The sequence below is a fragment of the Centropristis striata genome, chromosome 17, assembly GCF_030273125.1.
Source record: "Centropristis striata isolate RG_2023a ecotype Rhode Island chromosome 17, C.striata_1.0, whole genome shotgun sequence".
Taxonomy (NCBI): Eukaryota; Metazoa; Chordata; class Actinopteri; order Perciformes; family Serranidae; genus Centropristis; species Centropristis striata.
The window spans coordinates 32,622,146-32,640,211 of record NC_081533.1 but is presented as its reverse complement, the minus strand read 5'-3'; the positions used below and the strand labels follow the sequence as shown (position 1 = coordinate 32,640,211).

At 38.6% G+C, this 18,066-nt stretch overlaps 1 protein-coding gene across 1 annotated transcript; it reads right to left on the bottom strand.

The window, feature by feature from the left end:
* Window positions 1-9,569: 9,569 nt before the first annotated feature.
* On the bottom strand, window positions 9,570-13,008 carry LOC131989093 (zinc finger protein 239-like). Its single transcript, XM_059354272.1, has 4 exons — window positions 12,938-13,008; window positions 12,369-12,434; window positions 12,184-12,263; window positions 9,570-10,758 (listed from the first exon to the last, which is right to left on the bottom strand). Exons 3-4 carry the CDS (start codon window positions 12,199-12,201, stop codon window positions 9,973-9,975), a joined length of 804 nt encoding a protein of 267 aa, XP_059210255.1. The 5' UTR covers window positions 12,202-12,263; window positions 12,369-12,434; window positions 12,938-13,008; the 3' UTR covers window positions 9,570-9,972.
* Between the last annotated feature and the right edge of the window lie 5,058 nt (window positions 13,009-18,066).

Below are 18,066 nucleotides of genomic sequence, written 5' to 3'. Positions count from 1 at the left end.
GGGCTTACCATGTGGGACCCATGTTACTGAAGCAACATGGGTCCCAGATATTGTTACTACCTGCCACCCCATGCCTACATTGCCCAATTATATCCCTTATGGGGCCCATACAAAAGGCCCTCATGGGCTTACCATGTGGGACCCATGTTACTGAAGCAACATGGGTCCCAGATATTGTTTCAGAATTCCACCCCATGCCTACATCGCCCAATTATATTCCTTATGGGGCCCATAGAGTAGGCCCACTTGGGCGTACCATGTGGATCTCATGTTACTGAAACCACATGGGGTCCACACAACTTGCCTTCTTCCAGCCAATGCCCACTTAGCCAATTCTTATCACTTACAGGGCCCACACGGTCAGCCCACATGGGAAGCTCATGTGGGACCCAAATCTGATGAAGCACATGGGGCCCAAGAAATGATACCCAGTTTCACCCCATGCCCACTTAAATCCCCTATTGGGCCCTTAGAGTTGGCCCATATGGGCTTTCAATGTGGGACTCATGTTATGTGACCCATGTGGGACTCACATAATTCGCCTACTTCTATCCCATGCCCACTTTGCCAATTCATATCCCCTTTGGGACCCATATGGTCAGCACACATGGGCTTCCTACATAGGACCCATGTTAATGAAACCATATGGGGTCCAGCCAATTTGCCCAGTTCAAGCCCATGCCCACTCTGTACCCATGCTGCCCATTTGTAACCCATATGGGGCCCACTTATGCATGTTGGCTGGGTTAGGTGTCGGCCATCTTGAAAAATGGCCGCCATCTTAAAATTTCAAATGTCTCGGACAATTTTCTTGTTAAGTGACCCATGGAGAGTGTTCATGCCAATTTTCACGCTTGTATCATAAACTGAAAGATTCTGGCAAAAATGAGCACTTAGCCGCTCCACTACAGTAACGAGTCTCCAATAACACCAGAAAAAGTCGCTAGATTTGTCACTAGCTGCTTTTTTGAAAAAGAGACGCTAGAGGGGTCTGAATAGTCGCTAAATATATCGACAAAGTCACTAAGTTGGCAACACTGCTTGGCGCGTCCATCTGTTGTAACATTCAAGCTCCACTGGTTAGCTGTTACAAAAGTACCTGTATGGAAACAGAGGCTGAGGGGATCTAACTAGAAGGCGGAGCCAAAATACTCAGCCGCTTTCCAAAAAGGACTCAGTGGAAACGCGCTTAAAGGCATAGAGGAAGACATTCTTTTCAAGCATTGCCCTGATCATCTCCTGGCCAATCAGCATCTCCAATCACCACCTGCCAACACAAAGGGAGGCACACAACACAATTGGAGAGCAGCACCTCCCTCTGGTAGGGAGATTTAACTACATTAACACTGACATACACATACCAAAACCATACGACCCATGGTCATAACAAAGGGCTACTAATAAATAAAGACTTTAGTTTAAACTGATTTTGGTAAAAACAATTGGCTTTTTAAATGGCAACAAAGACTATAGCCTCTCCTACTTAAATATTATTACCAAAAAAAAAGAGCTTGCTGAGGCAGAATAATATTTCCAAGTCATTTTTAGCCGTTAGCTAAGCTAGTGGTGTGACTCTTGGAATGGTAATTCAGTTTCCAACTTTTCCCATTGACTTTGGTACTCTTCAGACTTTTCATCTGCAGGGCAGTCAGATCAGAGTTCACTTTAAGAAAAAACTGCAAGCCAAAGAATGCTCCTTACTTTTGGATCTCCTGACTTTACAGTTCATTTTTAATTTTTGACCTTTGAAACAATATTTTAATCACCAAATGTCAGCATGCTAACACCCTAAAGTGGCAAACATGGCGCAAATGGAAAAGCCCAAATATCAGATATTTTCTGCCAGTGTTGTTTTCTACAAAGGTAACAGATCAAATCAGACAAACTAACCTCTGCACACAGTTTCATCAGACAGATCACACAAACAGTTCAACCAGTTTATTTTCTTTTATTTATGTTACAACTTGGGATAATGAGCTGGATATTAGCTGTAACAAGCAAATACATATAGAGTAAATACATGAGCTGTATGAGTTATACAAGCTTACACACACAGAGTCCACAAGATGTAGAGAAATGATCCTAGCCTCTTCTGTTTAACATCTACATGCTCCCACTAGCTCAGATTATGAATAATAACAAATTATGCTACCACAATTATGCAGACGACACACAAATTTACATAACCATATCACCAGGTGACTATAGTCCAATTCAAACACTAAGTAAGTGCATTGAACAAATCAATGATTGGATGTGCCAAAATTTTCTTCAATTAAACAGCGACAAAACTGAAGTAATTGTCTTTGGTGCCAAAGATGAACAATTAAAAGTCAGTGCAGAGCTTAAATCTGTTATGTTAGAAACCACACACCAAGCCAGAAAACACATTAAATCAATTAATAAGTCAGCCTATTACCACCTTAAAAACATATCAAGAATTAAAGGGCTTATGTCTCAGCAAGATTTAGAAAAACTTGTCCATGCATTTATCTTTAGTAGACTTGACTACTGTAACAGTGTCCTTGCAGGGCTTCCAAAAAAATCTATCAGACAGCTTCAGCTAATTCAGAACGCTGCTGCTCGAGTACTCACCTCTGTTCAATATTAATTCAATCGCTTTATAAAATATAGTAAATTATCTGGTTTTGAGCTGCTACTGATAGGAACACATATTATGATAAGACTGTTAATGTGGAGTAAATCAAATATAGCAGTAAAAAGTAGTAAATACTCCAATCACTATATCACTTTTCCATTTATTTTAAACACAACTGTAAATTACATTTAGCAAGGTTCCTGTCGGTGTTTTTGTATTATATAGCTTTTTCCCCCCATTTTTGTAAATTTTCAAGGTGTTTTACAATGTTGTGATGCTTTTATTTCGAAAAGGTGCCATGCAGTGTGAAACGGGTGCTTTCATTTTTGAAAGGTAGAGACAGGAAATAACAGGTGGAATGGTTAAATGAAAAACGAACGGTAAATAATAACGAGTACTTCGTAATTTATAAAGTTGATATAAAGTATGAAAAAGGCTTCTATAGTGGCTGACTGACAGGACACAAGGTTTGTTAAAGTTTATTTTCTTCTGTCATATATATTAGTGGCTATATTTGTTGTCTTAACTATTGTAAAAGTGCTTGTTTGCTGAAGTGCAACTCAGATATACGTAAATCGGCTTCAAAATAAAAGCACTGCGGTTGTATTGATTTCTAATTTCTTGGTAACCTCACGCGGGCCGGACAAGGACAGCCAACGGGCCGGATGTGGCCCGCGGGCCGCCTAATGGTCTACAGGTCTACTTACAGTCCCCAGAGTTATATTATATATATATATATATTAGGACTAAAAAAGGAGAAGCAGCGTTTAGTTTTTATGCACCAAATCTCTGGAACAAACTCCCAGAGAACTTGAGGTCTGCTGCAACTCTCAGCTCTTTTAAATCAAGTCTGAAGACTTTTCTGTTTCCATTTTAACCTGTAATTTTTATTCATTCGCTTTTAAATGTTTTATTCATTCACTTTTTTTTTTTTTTTTTTTAAATTAGCTTTTAAATGTGTTTTATGTATTTTAATCTTGCCCCTGTAAAGCACTTTGAATGGCCCTGTGTCCGAATTGTGCTATATAAATAAACTTGCCTTGCCTTGCCTAATCAAATAAATACATGGTTGAGTATGTAAAGCAGATCTGGTTCTGACATCCACTGATTCATTTGTCTATTAAAATGGATGCTTGACAGGATTCAAATGACCTGTGAAGTAAAGCTGCTGCTTATTCAAATCAGTTGGTATAATGAGACCCAGAGCAGCTGTGTGTTCTCTGATAGGACAATCAGATAAGAAGTTGTTAAAGATATATAAAATACATTATGAGCACTTTATACACATGGAGCATGAAACTATCTTGACACAGCCTTCAAATATTGAGGAAGAAATGGTAAAAAAACAAACAAAAAACCTCCAAAATATTACACCGAGACCTTGAGAAACATCACAGAAAAACCACAACTTTTTGACATTTAGTAGATTTGTGTATTTTGTGCGATTGTATGGCAGCACTTGTGTTGTGTTGCCTGCCGAGAAACCCCATTATTGTCAATAAAGTGTGGAAAGCCATCCGTCCTCTGAATGCTCTAGGTCTCTAGTAGTTAAACAGCTCAAACTACAATGAAATGCCTCTATGGGGACTAACGTCATCACACAAGATTAAAATTGGACTAATTTAATCCACAGCTTGATATTGATATCTGATTTATGCAGTTTAGACTCTTTAGGGACCCCAGTACGCAGAAATATACAGTCTGCAAAAATAACACAGACTTCAGATCAGAGGACCGGTTTCAATATCGCCATTTCCTCTCTAAAATGGACTAACTCCTTTGGCTAACTTTTTTCGGCTTTCGGCTAACCAATGGAGGTAGTCAGGCGGCTTAGCTAAATAAAGGGGACACGCTGGACAAAAGAACCAAATTTTTTCCACGTGCTCTCTATCACCATAGGTTTCAATTTTTGGTAGGAGCCACTTCATCAAGATGGCCGATCCGAGATGGCACCCATATAAAGTCTATGAGAACCAATACATCTTCCAAGCCACTCAGAAGGTCAATCTTGGTGTCAAAATCTACATTTTCTGGGTCAAGGAATCATTTAAAGCTGTTGAGAATATCACTAGATGATTATTTGATCAAATAGATTAATTTTCACCCAGACTGGTAGACAACTCGCTTCAAGTGCTGCAGCAGGGAATCCTGAGCTGAAAATGTTTGGAATCTAATAATTATGTAAATACATGGCCAAAATGAACATATCTATTTGATCATCTAGTGATATTCTCAGTAGCTTTAAATTATTCTTTGACCCAGAAAATGTAGATTTTGACACTAAGATTGACCTTCTAAGTGGTTTAGAAGATATACTGGTTCTCATAGATTTTATATGGCTGCCATCTCCGATCTGCAATCTTGATGAATTGGCTCCAACCAAAAATTTAAACCTATAGTGATAGAGAGCATGTGGAAAAAATTTGGTGCTTTTGTCCGACGTGTCCCCTTTCTTCCCAAATCTGGTCCTAAGCCGCCGGACTAAGGCACTGATACCTCTTTTCAACCAAAGCAGTTCCAGGGCTGGTTCACAGTCCTTTCAACTTGAGAACCAGCTCAGAACCTGTTTGCTTTCCCACAGGCAAGAGAGCCACATCATTACGTCACTGATTACGTCTGTATGTCTCCGCCCTCTCAGTAAGTATAATAACATCTACATAATGACTACATCGTCTCTTTACAAATGTTGCTCCTGGCTTTGAGCCGTCATTGTCATCCAAACGGCAAATACATTTTTATTAACAATGAAGGTAGGATGTTAATGTTGGACTTTGTTGTAAGCTAACGCTAGCCCGCTAGTACTAGCCCGCTAGCGTTAGCCCACTAACGCAAGCCCGTATCAATCACATTGCATTTGCCCACAAATCTAATAAATGAATGATACACATGATATGCCCCGCCCCCAGCCCCCGACGTAGCGGTTGGTGGTTCAAGACCAGCAGAGAGTTGGTGCCGCTCTGGAACCAGTTTTCCTGGCCGAGAGCCGGTTCTTCGGCAGTCGAAAAAGCAAAGAACTGGTTCAAGATTGGGCACCGACTCCAACCAGCTCTGGGTATTAGACATTCAAAGAGGTTGTCATTTTTCATTTCATTATGCCACATTTCATTTTCTACCATATTTCAGTTTCAAAGACTCTTACAATAGGACCCTGGATGAGGTAATTCCCCTTATATTTCAACTCCATAAAATGTTCAAATTGGATACGAAGATTTGGAAATTATTACACACACAGATAGATATAATCTTAAGTTTTATATTAGGTAGTCTGGTTCAATTCAAATTAATCAAATCTCATTTATGCCACCTTAATCCTTAAATGGATTATTTGTTGTGTTTGCAGCCTGGTAGTTTTCCGGCTCTGTGCAGATACAGCAGAGGTAACACCAGACTGCTGGGCAGAGACAACCAGAATGCAGACCACATGATTGTCAATGGATTACTGCACTCGCCCGTAGGGACTCCAGTAGTATATAGAGCACTGCAAATCAGGCTGCTCAACAACTTCAACAACAATGCTCCCATTATAGCCATGATGGTGTAGAAAGCCCGCTGCTTTGATTGGTCAACCTTCTCCCTTTTCCCGCCCACTTCCCCTGGCCCTGGACGAATCAGAGCACGGAGAACACAAAGGCTGCAGAAAGACACGACAACAAAGGAGACGGCCAATAACATGCAACACACGATGATGCTTAAACCATCTGACGTTGTTAGACCAACTAACCCCAGGCTCATCAGCCAAACACATCCGATGCTGATGTTCCTGATCCGGACCCCGCCCGCCTGTCTCAGCCCCAGGTAGGTGACCGGGTGAACCACAGCCAGGTAGCGCTCCACACAGGTGAGGATGTGAAAAAACATCTGTCCAGATGAGTTAATGGTGAAGAAGGCAACCCCCACTTGTACTAAAACAAAGTGATTAGTGTAGGTGGCATAACAGTAGAAGGAATACCCCAAGGTACCGATCATCTCCATGGCAACCATGTGAAAGGTGAAGACGTCTGAGTGACTCGTCACGGTTTTCCTCCGTTGCTGGTAGCCCATGTAGAGGACGAGGATGAAGAGAGGGAGGAGGAGGAGGATGTACACAACAAAGAAAGACGTGAAGACTAAATTGCCGGTATTGTCTAGGCAAATGATGGAGGAGTTGGAGGAGGAATTGGCCGACATTTCTATTTGTATGGATAACTGGATGCACAGAGAGAGAAAGAATAACAGAATTAAAATAAGATGCAGGAAAAATGTGTAAGAATTTATTTTGTAACTTGATAGATATAATTGCTGGTAAGACTTTACAATAACCAACCAAGTAGTGTTTATAGATGGTTTATAAACCAAATAAACAAAATAAATTATTAACCATTTTACAAAGTGCTATACAAATTTAATCTTTAAATGTTTTCAACCAATTTCTTAAAGGTATATGAATCATTTCAAAATCATTAACATACTTAATATGGTGTTTAAAATGTTAAAATGAGTGCAACTAAAGCTATTAATGAACTATTAATTATAATTAAATTGTTTGTTGATGGTAAAGTAACTATACACTTACATTAATATACCATGAACTTACATGAATATACCATGTATTTGTAATTTATAAATGATGTAGTTAGTTAAACATTAATAAATGATATATGTACCATTCTAAATGGACTATATATGGTTTATAAATGATGATTAAACATTAATTAACTCTCTGTTTACCATTTATAAATGATGGTTATTGTAAAGTGTTACCTAATTGCTTTGTCACGGCCGTCAATGTCTGATACCAAACTTCCATAAGTAAAATTTCAGGCAAAAAAACAATACACTTGACCAAACTTCAGGTGAAAGAACAGGGTTGGACTTCAGAACAAACACTTTACTCACAACATTTAACAAGTGGACGCTGTTACGCAGGTCCACTCCAAATAAATCCATTGACATTCTTTACTGAAAGGGGCACTACCTTTTACATTTTCAGAAAATGCATCAAACCGAGACTTGAGTACAGAACTTTGTCACAATGTTCTGTACTTTCAACTGCAATTTTTAGGCATTTATAGATATCTTAAAATCAGACATGCTAAATTGAAATTCTTTTTTTTTAAAAGTGTGAAAGACTCACCTTGTAGGAGTGTTTTCTTTTTGATCGTGCTTCTCTTGCGTCGCTGAAATCACTGACTACCCTTCAGTGCTATCAGGTGCTGATACGTGTCTCACTGTGTGCGGTTATATGCATAAATGCGTGAGTTTTTTGCATCAAGCAAATTTTGTTTATAGTGTTGGTGATGCACAGGTGCAGAGCACTGCAGCAGGGCAGCTCTGCTTCAGAGCCACCACAAGGGATTTATCACCCGAAAATTAAAGGCCACTTATTAAAGATAACTTCATGTATATAGTAATAATGCTGAATATCAACCATGTAAAACTTCATACCCAAGTCTGCTGTCTCATGGTCAAGTCAAAATTATTGATCTGGTGTCTGAACTGTTGGATCGTGTTTTGGGCCAGTAACAGCTTAGAGAACCTGAGGTTGCACTGTGATAAATGAAGAATGATCATTGGAAAAATGACTGTGACATCTATAGATTCTGGAAACACAATGTGTCTATTTCACATTTTAAGTACTTTTACATGATTCATAATATAAAGTTAAAGTATCGCTCCATATGCGTGTGCTCGCACCAAACTAAATATTATCAACCGGTCTGGGCAGTCAGATCCAAACACACTGCTGCATTATGCCGTTCGTTAGCCGCGAGCTAATATTAGCTTTTAAAGTTTTTTGAATCACACGAAACTGTGACTAACTGTTTTCAATAACTTCCTGTCGCTAAACGCATGCAGCTTTCAAAATAGGAGCACAGTCTTGACCACAGAATTTACAAGAAGACTGTCAAAATAAGATGCCTTAAATAAAATATACAAGAACCCTTATTCTCCTTTAAAATAATGCTTAAAATTATATATTATATATATTTGACCTGAGAACAGTGAGAAGTCATTTTTTTCACATGGATTTTTAGTATACCATTGAATAATGACTGAATACATAAGCTTAAGCAACAAAAATATTGTTTATTTTTGTTCAAGTCCAACAGACCAGTGCAAGTTTTGCCATTAAGTGTAGCAATAGCATATTTATAAATATAGTACATTTCATAAATCCAGGTAGCCTATAGGTAGGTAGACCTTCTGTACTAGAATACTTTGGTTTTTGAAGTAAAACACAATCCACGCTAGCTAGCACACTAGCCGCTAGCTGCTATATGTTTAGCATTGAGGTGATACTTGAGGCTGGATGTGCTGCTATGGTGATATGTGAATTCCTTGTTGCCTAGCAACACAACCATGCTCTTATGGACGCTTCCATCCGTTGGTTTTTAGTAACTAAATGTCCCATCATCCACGGGGCCAACCAAAGGTCTCATCAGCTTCTTCCTTCATGTTCACTGTGGTTTGTTGTTGTCTCAACTCATCAACGCTAGTTGGTGCTCCAGTATAATCGGTCCGCCTGAAACTCATCCAGTGAGAAACGTTCCGCGGTGCAAAAATAAGTGTGATTAAAATGCAATGTCAATTTTTTTAACGCAATAATTTTTGTGTAATTAATAAATCTTTATTAACACGTTAAAGTCCCGGCCCTACTTAAAATATGTAATCATTAAAATCAGTGTATATGATGGAATAGTGGCATTAGAATGTGTGAGAGGCACCAAATTTGGGCTTTTATGGAAAAATAATTGTTCTTAAACACTGATTAATAATTATTAATATAATTATAATTAAATTACTACATTTATATTTAGTAATGTTTGAAGGAATTTGGAATTATTTTCATAGAAGAGGTTGACATATCGTTCACAGTGTACGGCATTAAATAGACAGCATTTGTATTCCAGAAAGATATTTATTCTAAATGAACAAATAAAAGCAAATGAAAGCACAGTGTCAGAAAATGGAAATATTCAACTTTAGTACAACTTCCATAATATTTTACTAAAGTACAGTTCTTGAATAAATGTAATTAGATACATTCCACCACTGATTACAGGCTGTATGGGCTATGTTATTTATTATCTTACTGGTGTCAAATAATTATAATGATGATCGTGTTGATGCTGAGAATGACAAAAACAACAGGTCAGTGTTTACAATAATATTTTGATTTCATCAGAATTTAATAGGAATAAATGTTTGTTCAATCAGAGAATGTTTTTGTATCTCTGTTGGTTCATCTCCTCTTCCTCCTCACTGGATCAAACCACCGCAGTCAGACAAGGTTACTGCTGGTCAGTCTTTAGTTTCATAGAGAAGCTCAGAATATAACAACACAGCACATGGAGAGGAGGTATGAAAAAACAGCTGGCTCGGCTCTAAAATGCTTAAGAAGACTTTGTGTGAACTCGTTGGTGAGATTTAAGGTTACTACTATGAGAAAACATTTTCCCACATTGTTCACACCAGAACGGTTTCTCTCCAGTGTGAACACGTTGGTGAGCTTTAAGGTTACTACTCCGAGAAAACATTTTCCCACATTGGTCACACCAGTATGGTTTCTCTCCAGTGTGAACACGTCTGTGGCATTCTAGTTCACATTTGGTGACAAAAGCTTGCTCACATTGGTCACAGCTGTATGGTTTTTCTCCAGTATGAATGTGTTGATGTCGTCTCAGGTGCTGTGCCCGAGTGAAAGCGATCCCACATTGGTCACAGCTGTACGGTTTCTCTCCAGTATGAATGCGTTGATGTCGTCTCAGGTGCTGTGCCCGAGTGAAAGCGATCCCACAATCGTCACAGCTGTACGGTTTCTCTCCAGTGTGTATGCGTTGATGTTTTCTCAGGCTGCTTGTTGAGTTGAAAGCATATCCACAATCGTCACAGCTGTACGGTTTCTCTCCAGTGTGAATGCGTTGATGTTGTCTCAGCCTACTTGGCTTGGTGAAACTGTTCCCACACTGGTCACATGTGTGAGGTTTCTCTCCAGTGTGAATGAGTTGATGTTGCCTCAGGTTCTGTGCTGTGGTGAAAGTGTTCCCACATTGGTCACAGCTGTATGGTTTCTCTCCAGTGTGACTCCGTAGATGAACCTTTAAATTGTCAGCTCTTGTGAATTTTTTGTCACAGAGCTGACAGCGGTGATGTTTGCGTCCCTCTCTTTCTCCCTGTTTCTATAGCAACAGACAAACAGAAAGGGAGAGAGTGTGAACGGTTAGTTACCACCTGCAACAGTTCCCAGTGTCAGTGTGGCCTGCAGGCCTTGTATTCCAGGGTGGGAATACTAGGCTAGTTGCTATGCTTGCTATGGTGATGAGTGCAGCATTAGATAGTGGAGAGGGGAGGGGCACACACTAGCTGATATCTAACAGCTGAGAAAGGTAATTTAAACTGCTCTTGTTTTCTCAAAAACCCTGAGTCCTAACAATAAAATATTAGTCTCATCAGAAAGATAATTTCCCCCTGAACTCGTTGATGTACATTTCATTTCTGTAACAAAAGCAATGTGAACAAGATGGCAGGTTGGAAAACAGTGTTTTTCTGTTTCCTTCTAGAAATGGCTGGTCCCAGTTTTCTATGGCAGTAGTTCTCAACCTTTTTGAGTCGTGACCCCCAATTTAACATGCATGTTGTCCGCGACCCCCACTCACTGAACACAATCTCACACACACACAGTTCAGATCATATAAACTCAGGAATTTGTCAGAAAAGACACAAAATGGCCCAAAAGAGAAACAAAATGACCAAAAAAAGACACAAAATGACTAAAAAAAGACACAAAGTTACCAAAAAAGACACAAAATGACACAAAATTACCAAAAAAAGACAAAAAATTACCAAAAAATTGACCAATAAAAGACACAAAATTACCAAAAAAGACACAAAATGACAGAAAATACACAAAATTAGCTAAAAATTGACCAAAAAAAGGAAACAAAATTATCCAAAAAGACACAAATTGACCACAAAATGATAAAAAAAGACACAAAAAGACCAAAAAGACAAAAAAGACAAAAACACATTAACACATGAACACTTTAACACAGTGGAGACAGAGCTGACTTCCAAAATGATTTGGCGACCCCCAGAAATCATCTCGCGACCCCAATTGGGGTCCCGACCCCAAGGTTGAGAACAGCTGCTCTATGGGACAGTTGGTTGGAGTTGCTGTCACAGTCAGGCTCACTGAGACAAACCTGTACGTCCCACTGATTCCAGAGTAGGATGTCTGCGACCGGCAACAATTCCTTTATAATCTGTCCTAGAAATCATTTATGAAGAGTGAAAGTTGTGGGAACCAGCACAGGTTTTTCAGAAAAATGTCAGAAGATGTCGCAGCCTCTCTCCACTCTAGCTGTGGTGTCATCCACTCTAACTCTGGACATTCCATCCAATACACACCCATTATAAACTCTGAGATGCTGAAAATCATGGAACTGAAACTGTCATTCCTTCAAAACTGTGAAGGTGATCGAAATGCACATTTGGCCCGATATAGTCCGGAGTCTTTTAAACCGTTGAAGCTTTTAATAATTTCTCTACGTTAAAGTATAGCGAATTGGCACAGAAACCAAAGTGAGGTTTTAAAGTGATATGACCTTTTTTGGAGGACTCATTCTTCTTCTTCTTCCTTCAGACGGACGTCCTGAAGTCAGAAGTGTCTCGTGACACAGATGAGCTGTGAGATCAACAAACAGAGACACATAATGAGGATATAAATAAATGTATAAACATATATATCCTGACTAAACATGAACATCGTGAGCCATCCGTGGGCTTTTACCTGTTTTATTACAACTGTTCCAGATTAAAAGTTCCCTCCAGTGTCGACTGTTTCTCCATGTGTTTCCTGTGGAACAGTTTGATAGCAGCTGAATATTTGAACTCTTTGAAAGTCTCTGTGTCAATAGTTGATCCTCTCTCTTGGCGTGCGTGTGTGTGTGTGTGTGTGTGTGTGTGTGTGTGTGTGTGTGTCCCACAGCAGGATGTTGGAGCAGGAAGTAAGACTCCACAATAACAGGATGTGCTGCTTGGATAATCGCTTAATAAGGGCTGAGGAGAAGCTGTTCCAGAGTTTCCCTGACTATCTGACAGACACACACACACACACACACACACACACACCAATACACACACACACACCACTGGTATATGACCTTTATGTATCAAGCGTAGTCTCATTGCAGCTCACATGAAAAGCTCTTTAGTAAGCACTGAACTGTAAAACACACAGCGTGATCTAAAGTCCAGAACATGAACATCCCGTGTCAACAACAACAAGGAGAAAGGTAAACAGCTGCAGGAGAAGAACAACATGAAGAAAACAGAGCAGAAAATAAAGTGTGAACTCACCAAATGTTGGCTCAGAAACAGGATCCAGCAGCGGTTTACTCTCCTCTTCTGCTCCTTGTCTTCTCTCTCTTTGTCTCTGTGTCTGTTCTCTGACCGTCACAAGAAAAGTCTTCACCCACTTTAAGCCACGCCCACTTCTGTGACTGTGCTGTGATTGGCCAGAACTTGTTTTTCTCCTGTGGCTGTCTGTAACTCTACACTCACTTTGTTCTCATGTGGTTTAAAAACTCTTTTTATGAGTGAAATCATATGAATGCTTCTGATCCTGTTCATTTCTAAACCAAAAAAAGTTGAGAAGAAACCAAATATCTGATCTCATCATAAAGACTATGTATGATCTAATCTTATTAATATTATCAATGAAATGTCAGAAAATAATAAACCATCATGTTTAAATATGAGTAAATATAAGTTTATGACCATATATGACAAAGAAAAGCATTGAAATATTCATATTTTAAAAGCCAGAACTGTTTGGCATGTTTTGATATAATATATTACACTCAAATGAAGAAAGATGTTTTTACTCATAATTCGAAATAACATTAAAGTTTAAAGGTGGATTTTCACTGGAGTTGATTCCAGTCAGATCTAATTAATATTACCTAACCTATAAAATGTGAAAAATAATAAAACATTACCTGTTATCATTTCCCACAGCCCAAACAGATCAATGTGAATGTTATGTTTCAATAAAACAAGTATAAACATCAGTAAATATTAGTTTATGACCAATAAAAGCATTTAATCTGGAACCAGCAGATATTTGACATTTGACATTTTGACATTCTTCTCTTTTATATCCATGAAGAAGAAAACACCACAAATAAATCATCACACAAGTAAACTGTGACAAATATAAATAAACGGACAATTTGTGAAATAATTAAAGAACTTTATTAAATTCATTGCATACATTATTATGTTATTTCATCATACATTTTCACAACAAGATTACTTTGATTTTTTAAATGTAAATATAAACACATTTTTCATCAAAAATGCAAAAGTCTGATTTTATTTCATTCATTCATTGTTGACACTTTATGAATCTGTGTAATCTAATCTCATTAAACTTATTTATGAAATGTCAGAAAATAGTGAAAAATCTCTGTTATAAATCCCCACAGCACACACACATGAATTCAGAAGTCTTGTTTTAATAAACCAACATGTTTAAATATGAGTAAATATAAGTTTATGACCATAGATAACAAAGAAAACATTAAATATTCATATTTAAAAAGCCAGAACTGTTTGGCATGTTTTGATGTAATATATTACACTCAAATGAAGAAAGATTTTTTTACTCATATTTCAAAATAACATTAAAGTTTAAAGGTGGATTTTCACTGGAGTTGATTCCATCAGATCTAATTTATAATATCTAACATATAAAATTTGAAAAATAATAAAACATGTTTAAATATCAGTAAATATTAGTTAATGACCAATAAAAGCATTCAATCTTTAAATTAAAGAAGCTGGAACCAGCAGATATTTGACATTAGAGCTTGTAAAATGACTAAAATGATTATATTTGATTATAAAAACTTGTAAAATGACTAAAATGATGATTTGATTATAAAAACAGCTGCAACGAGTGGATTAATCTGCTAATTGTTGCAGCTCTATTCTCACACATCACACGAGGACTCTGAGGAAAGAAACACACTTTTCTCTGATTAACAGCAAATCTCAATTAGAGCTCGTCCTTCCTGCTCTTCTTCTTCTCCTCGTGGAAGGCTTTTCCATCTGCCTGCTTCCTGAAGCTCAGTCTGACGTCGTCATTCACCCCCTGGTCCTTCAGCTTCTGTTTGAGCTGAGAAACATTATTACTCACACACAGAGATTACATTCTGCATTCTTCTTTACATTTCATCCTCTGGAAGCTCTTTTTCACACTTTTTTTCCTCACATGATAGTTTGTGACTTTCCCTGTTTCTTCTCCTGGAAACGCTCAGGCTTTTCTCACATTGCTGGATTGTATTTGGACATTTTCTTGGTGATAGAAGTTTATTATTAGTGCCTCGGGGCAATCTCACCGAGCACTGGTCCCATACAGCAATAGCTGTAGGGACCAGTGCTGCACTACTGTTATACTGTGGATTTCTTCTTCTTCCTGCATTGAAATGAATGGTACAGCCGACAAAAAATGAGCGAAAAAGAACAATAATTGGAGATTTTTAAACGTCTACTTCTCCGGCATAATTTCACCTAGAGACTCCATTTAAACTTTAAACAGTAGACACAAGTCTTGTGTATCGGTGTATTAATCCACGTTTCGATAGGTCATATAGTTTTTTATCAATCCCTGTTCAATGACCATGATCATTTTTGGAGAAATTCTGAGATTATAATGGGTGTGTATTGCACGGAATGTTCGCGTCACAGTGTGTGACATCATCGCCAGAGTGTAGAGGGAGAGGTAAAACTGTCAAAAAATAAATTTGAAAACTGCGCTCCAGGCTGCAAATTCCACTCTACAGAAATAATTTATACATAGAAACATAGGAAAATGTATCTTCTCCCTCACAATCCTCTGGTAAAGCTGTCAGAGTTATAGTTTGGGCGTAGGACGCACAGATGCGCCACCAACACCACCAACAGCCTCATTGGCTCCCATATTAAAAACGCAGGGAGATTTAAAAAAAAGTAAGATGGAACAGTTTTTTTAGATCGCTCTAACAAAGCTATTTTTTAATTTTTCTTTAAAAAAATCATATGTAGACGTTCAGGAAGAACTCGGGACGCTCAAAGTGAAGTCGGATCAATGATAGGTATTATGGTTTTGCCAAAAATGCTTTCTGTTCGAGGCCAGAAATTCGAGTCTGTCCACCTCTGCTGTCACTCTTTCGGAACATTAACAGCTGCAGTTAATTCTGTTGATTGCTTTGATCTGATTGCCTTTGATCTTTGATGTGATTACAGTTACAGATACACACACACACACATGCACTAAAGTGCGCACACTCCTCACACATGCATACTTCCATAATTTCCATCTCGACGCTAATAAACACTCATTTGTTTGCTCGGTTTTTGCATGAAATGTAAATGAAAAGCAGATTTACCTGCTTCAGCATTGCCTCCATCACAGCAGGGTTGTTGGGATCCACAGAGCTCTTCACCCTCAGTTTGAACACTTGCTTTGAAGGGACTTTAAAAAGACAATCAAACATGATCAGTTGAGAGATTTCTGCTCTGATAACAATCAGCATCCTGTTGATATAAAAGTGTCCTCAGTTAGTTTAGTCCTGCCTGTGGTCAGTTTAGAGCTATACTGCAGGCCGCCACCAGGGGGCGGGGCTTATCACTCACTTATCAGCAGTTACTTCCTCCATCTGTTGATATTCTCACATTGAAGTCAACACAAACTGATTATCTGCAGTTGGTCACACTGCACATTAACACCAACATCCTGAGTGTTCACATTTATTGTACAGAAATGTTTTTTATTCTCTCTTTGATGCTAAAGTAAACCTAAATCTGATATAAATACTGTTTGGATCAGGGGTTACCACTCACCTGGACTGTAGCAGATGAATGTATACTTCTGGTGACAGGGTACGTCCCCCCATTGTCCAGAGGAGGTGAAATCTGCTACTACACAAGACTCCACCCCCCCGTAGTTGTCAGGTTGCCCTGACCTCCAGTTGCTGAAGGAGGAGCTGCTTCCATCAGACCACCTCCAGCTGTTCATGGCACGGTACAGTCCGATCCAGGCACGCTGAAACACATATTTGCATGAATAATAATATTCATGTGTCCATATGAACAGTGAAATAGGTTCTGCTTCCTGTAATAATTCCTGCTGTTTATACTGAACAATAAGAGATCTCTTATAATGCACGTTCAATGGGGAACTAAATCATTCGTCCTCCTTAATTGTAAAAAAAAAGAAAGAAAAAGATTTAAAAGTTTCTCAGATTGTAAAACTTTAAACCCACCAGTCACTGTCACATGATGTCACAAACATGTTTGACAGGAAAGAAAGAGAAAAGTGAACTCACCTGCACTCCTGCTGTTCCTCCCATTTCCTTCAGGGTCTCCACATCCTCCATGCTGTCTATAGTGGCCAGGTCTGTGTGTTTCTCTCTGCAGTAACTTTGTGCTTCAGTAAAAGTCTTCAGGTCAGAAATTAAATGGTACTGACGTCCAGCACACAGGCCTGTAGAGACACACATGCATACTGATCAGATTCATGCTATAAATAACTTTTTATACATGTTCACTCTGTAACTTTACAGTTTAATGGATTCAAACGCATCGTTGTGTTTGTAGTAAAATCTGGAATGTAACAAAGTACATTTACTCAAGTACTGCACACAAGGACGATTTAGACTATTTCTGTTTGATGACACATTATACCTGCAATAATATAATATAATATAATATTTAATATAATAATATATAACAGTGGTTATATAACTGTGAGATTTTATGACAACCACACACTATTAATGCTGTATACAACAATATTAACAATAATAACAATAATTTCCTGTATTATTACTGTGTGCGCACTCATTTCTCCATACAGAGGCTCATTCTACACTACCCTCAGAATAACTATTTTTAAACTCGTCCTCAAAGGGAACTCACTAGTTTCACCGTACAATGTGTCAGAGAAAAAGAAAAAAATCTGCTGCTGCCGCTGAAACAGCATCAGACGGCTGGGAGGAGCTGAGTGACAACAGACAACATAAAGTTCATCTTTATGGATTAAATTAATGCTGAATTTATCGTGTTGTGCATTCATGCAACAGAGTTCCATAGACGAGTTTACCGACATCACAGACACTGACTGGAAGACAGCCAGCGGCAACTTGGCGCATGCGCGATTCATTTGCAGCCTGGACGCTGAAGGGTTAACATGTCCTGCTGCCTGCAGCTGGGAGAGACTCCCGCTGCTCCTTAACAAGTCACAACGAGTCTCCAAAAGTCTCCAACAACACCGGAAAAAGTTCCCAGATTTGTCTCAAGAGTCTCTAGAGGGGTCTGAATGGTCTAATATAGCTGAAGCATACGTCCTGTCGCCAAACACATGTAGGTTTCAAAATAAGAGCACATTGAAGTGCGAACAGAACCCACCACAGAATTTAAGACTGTAAAAATATTTATCCTTA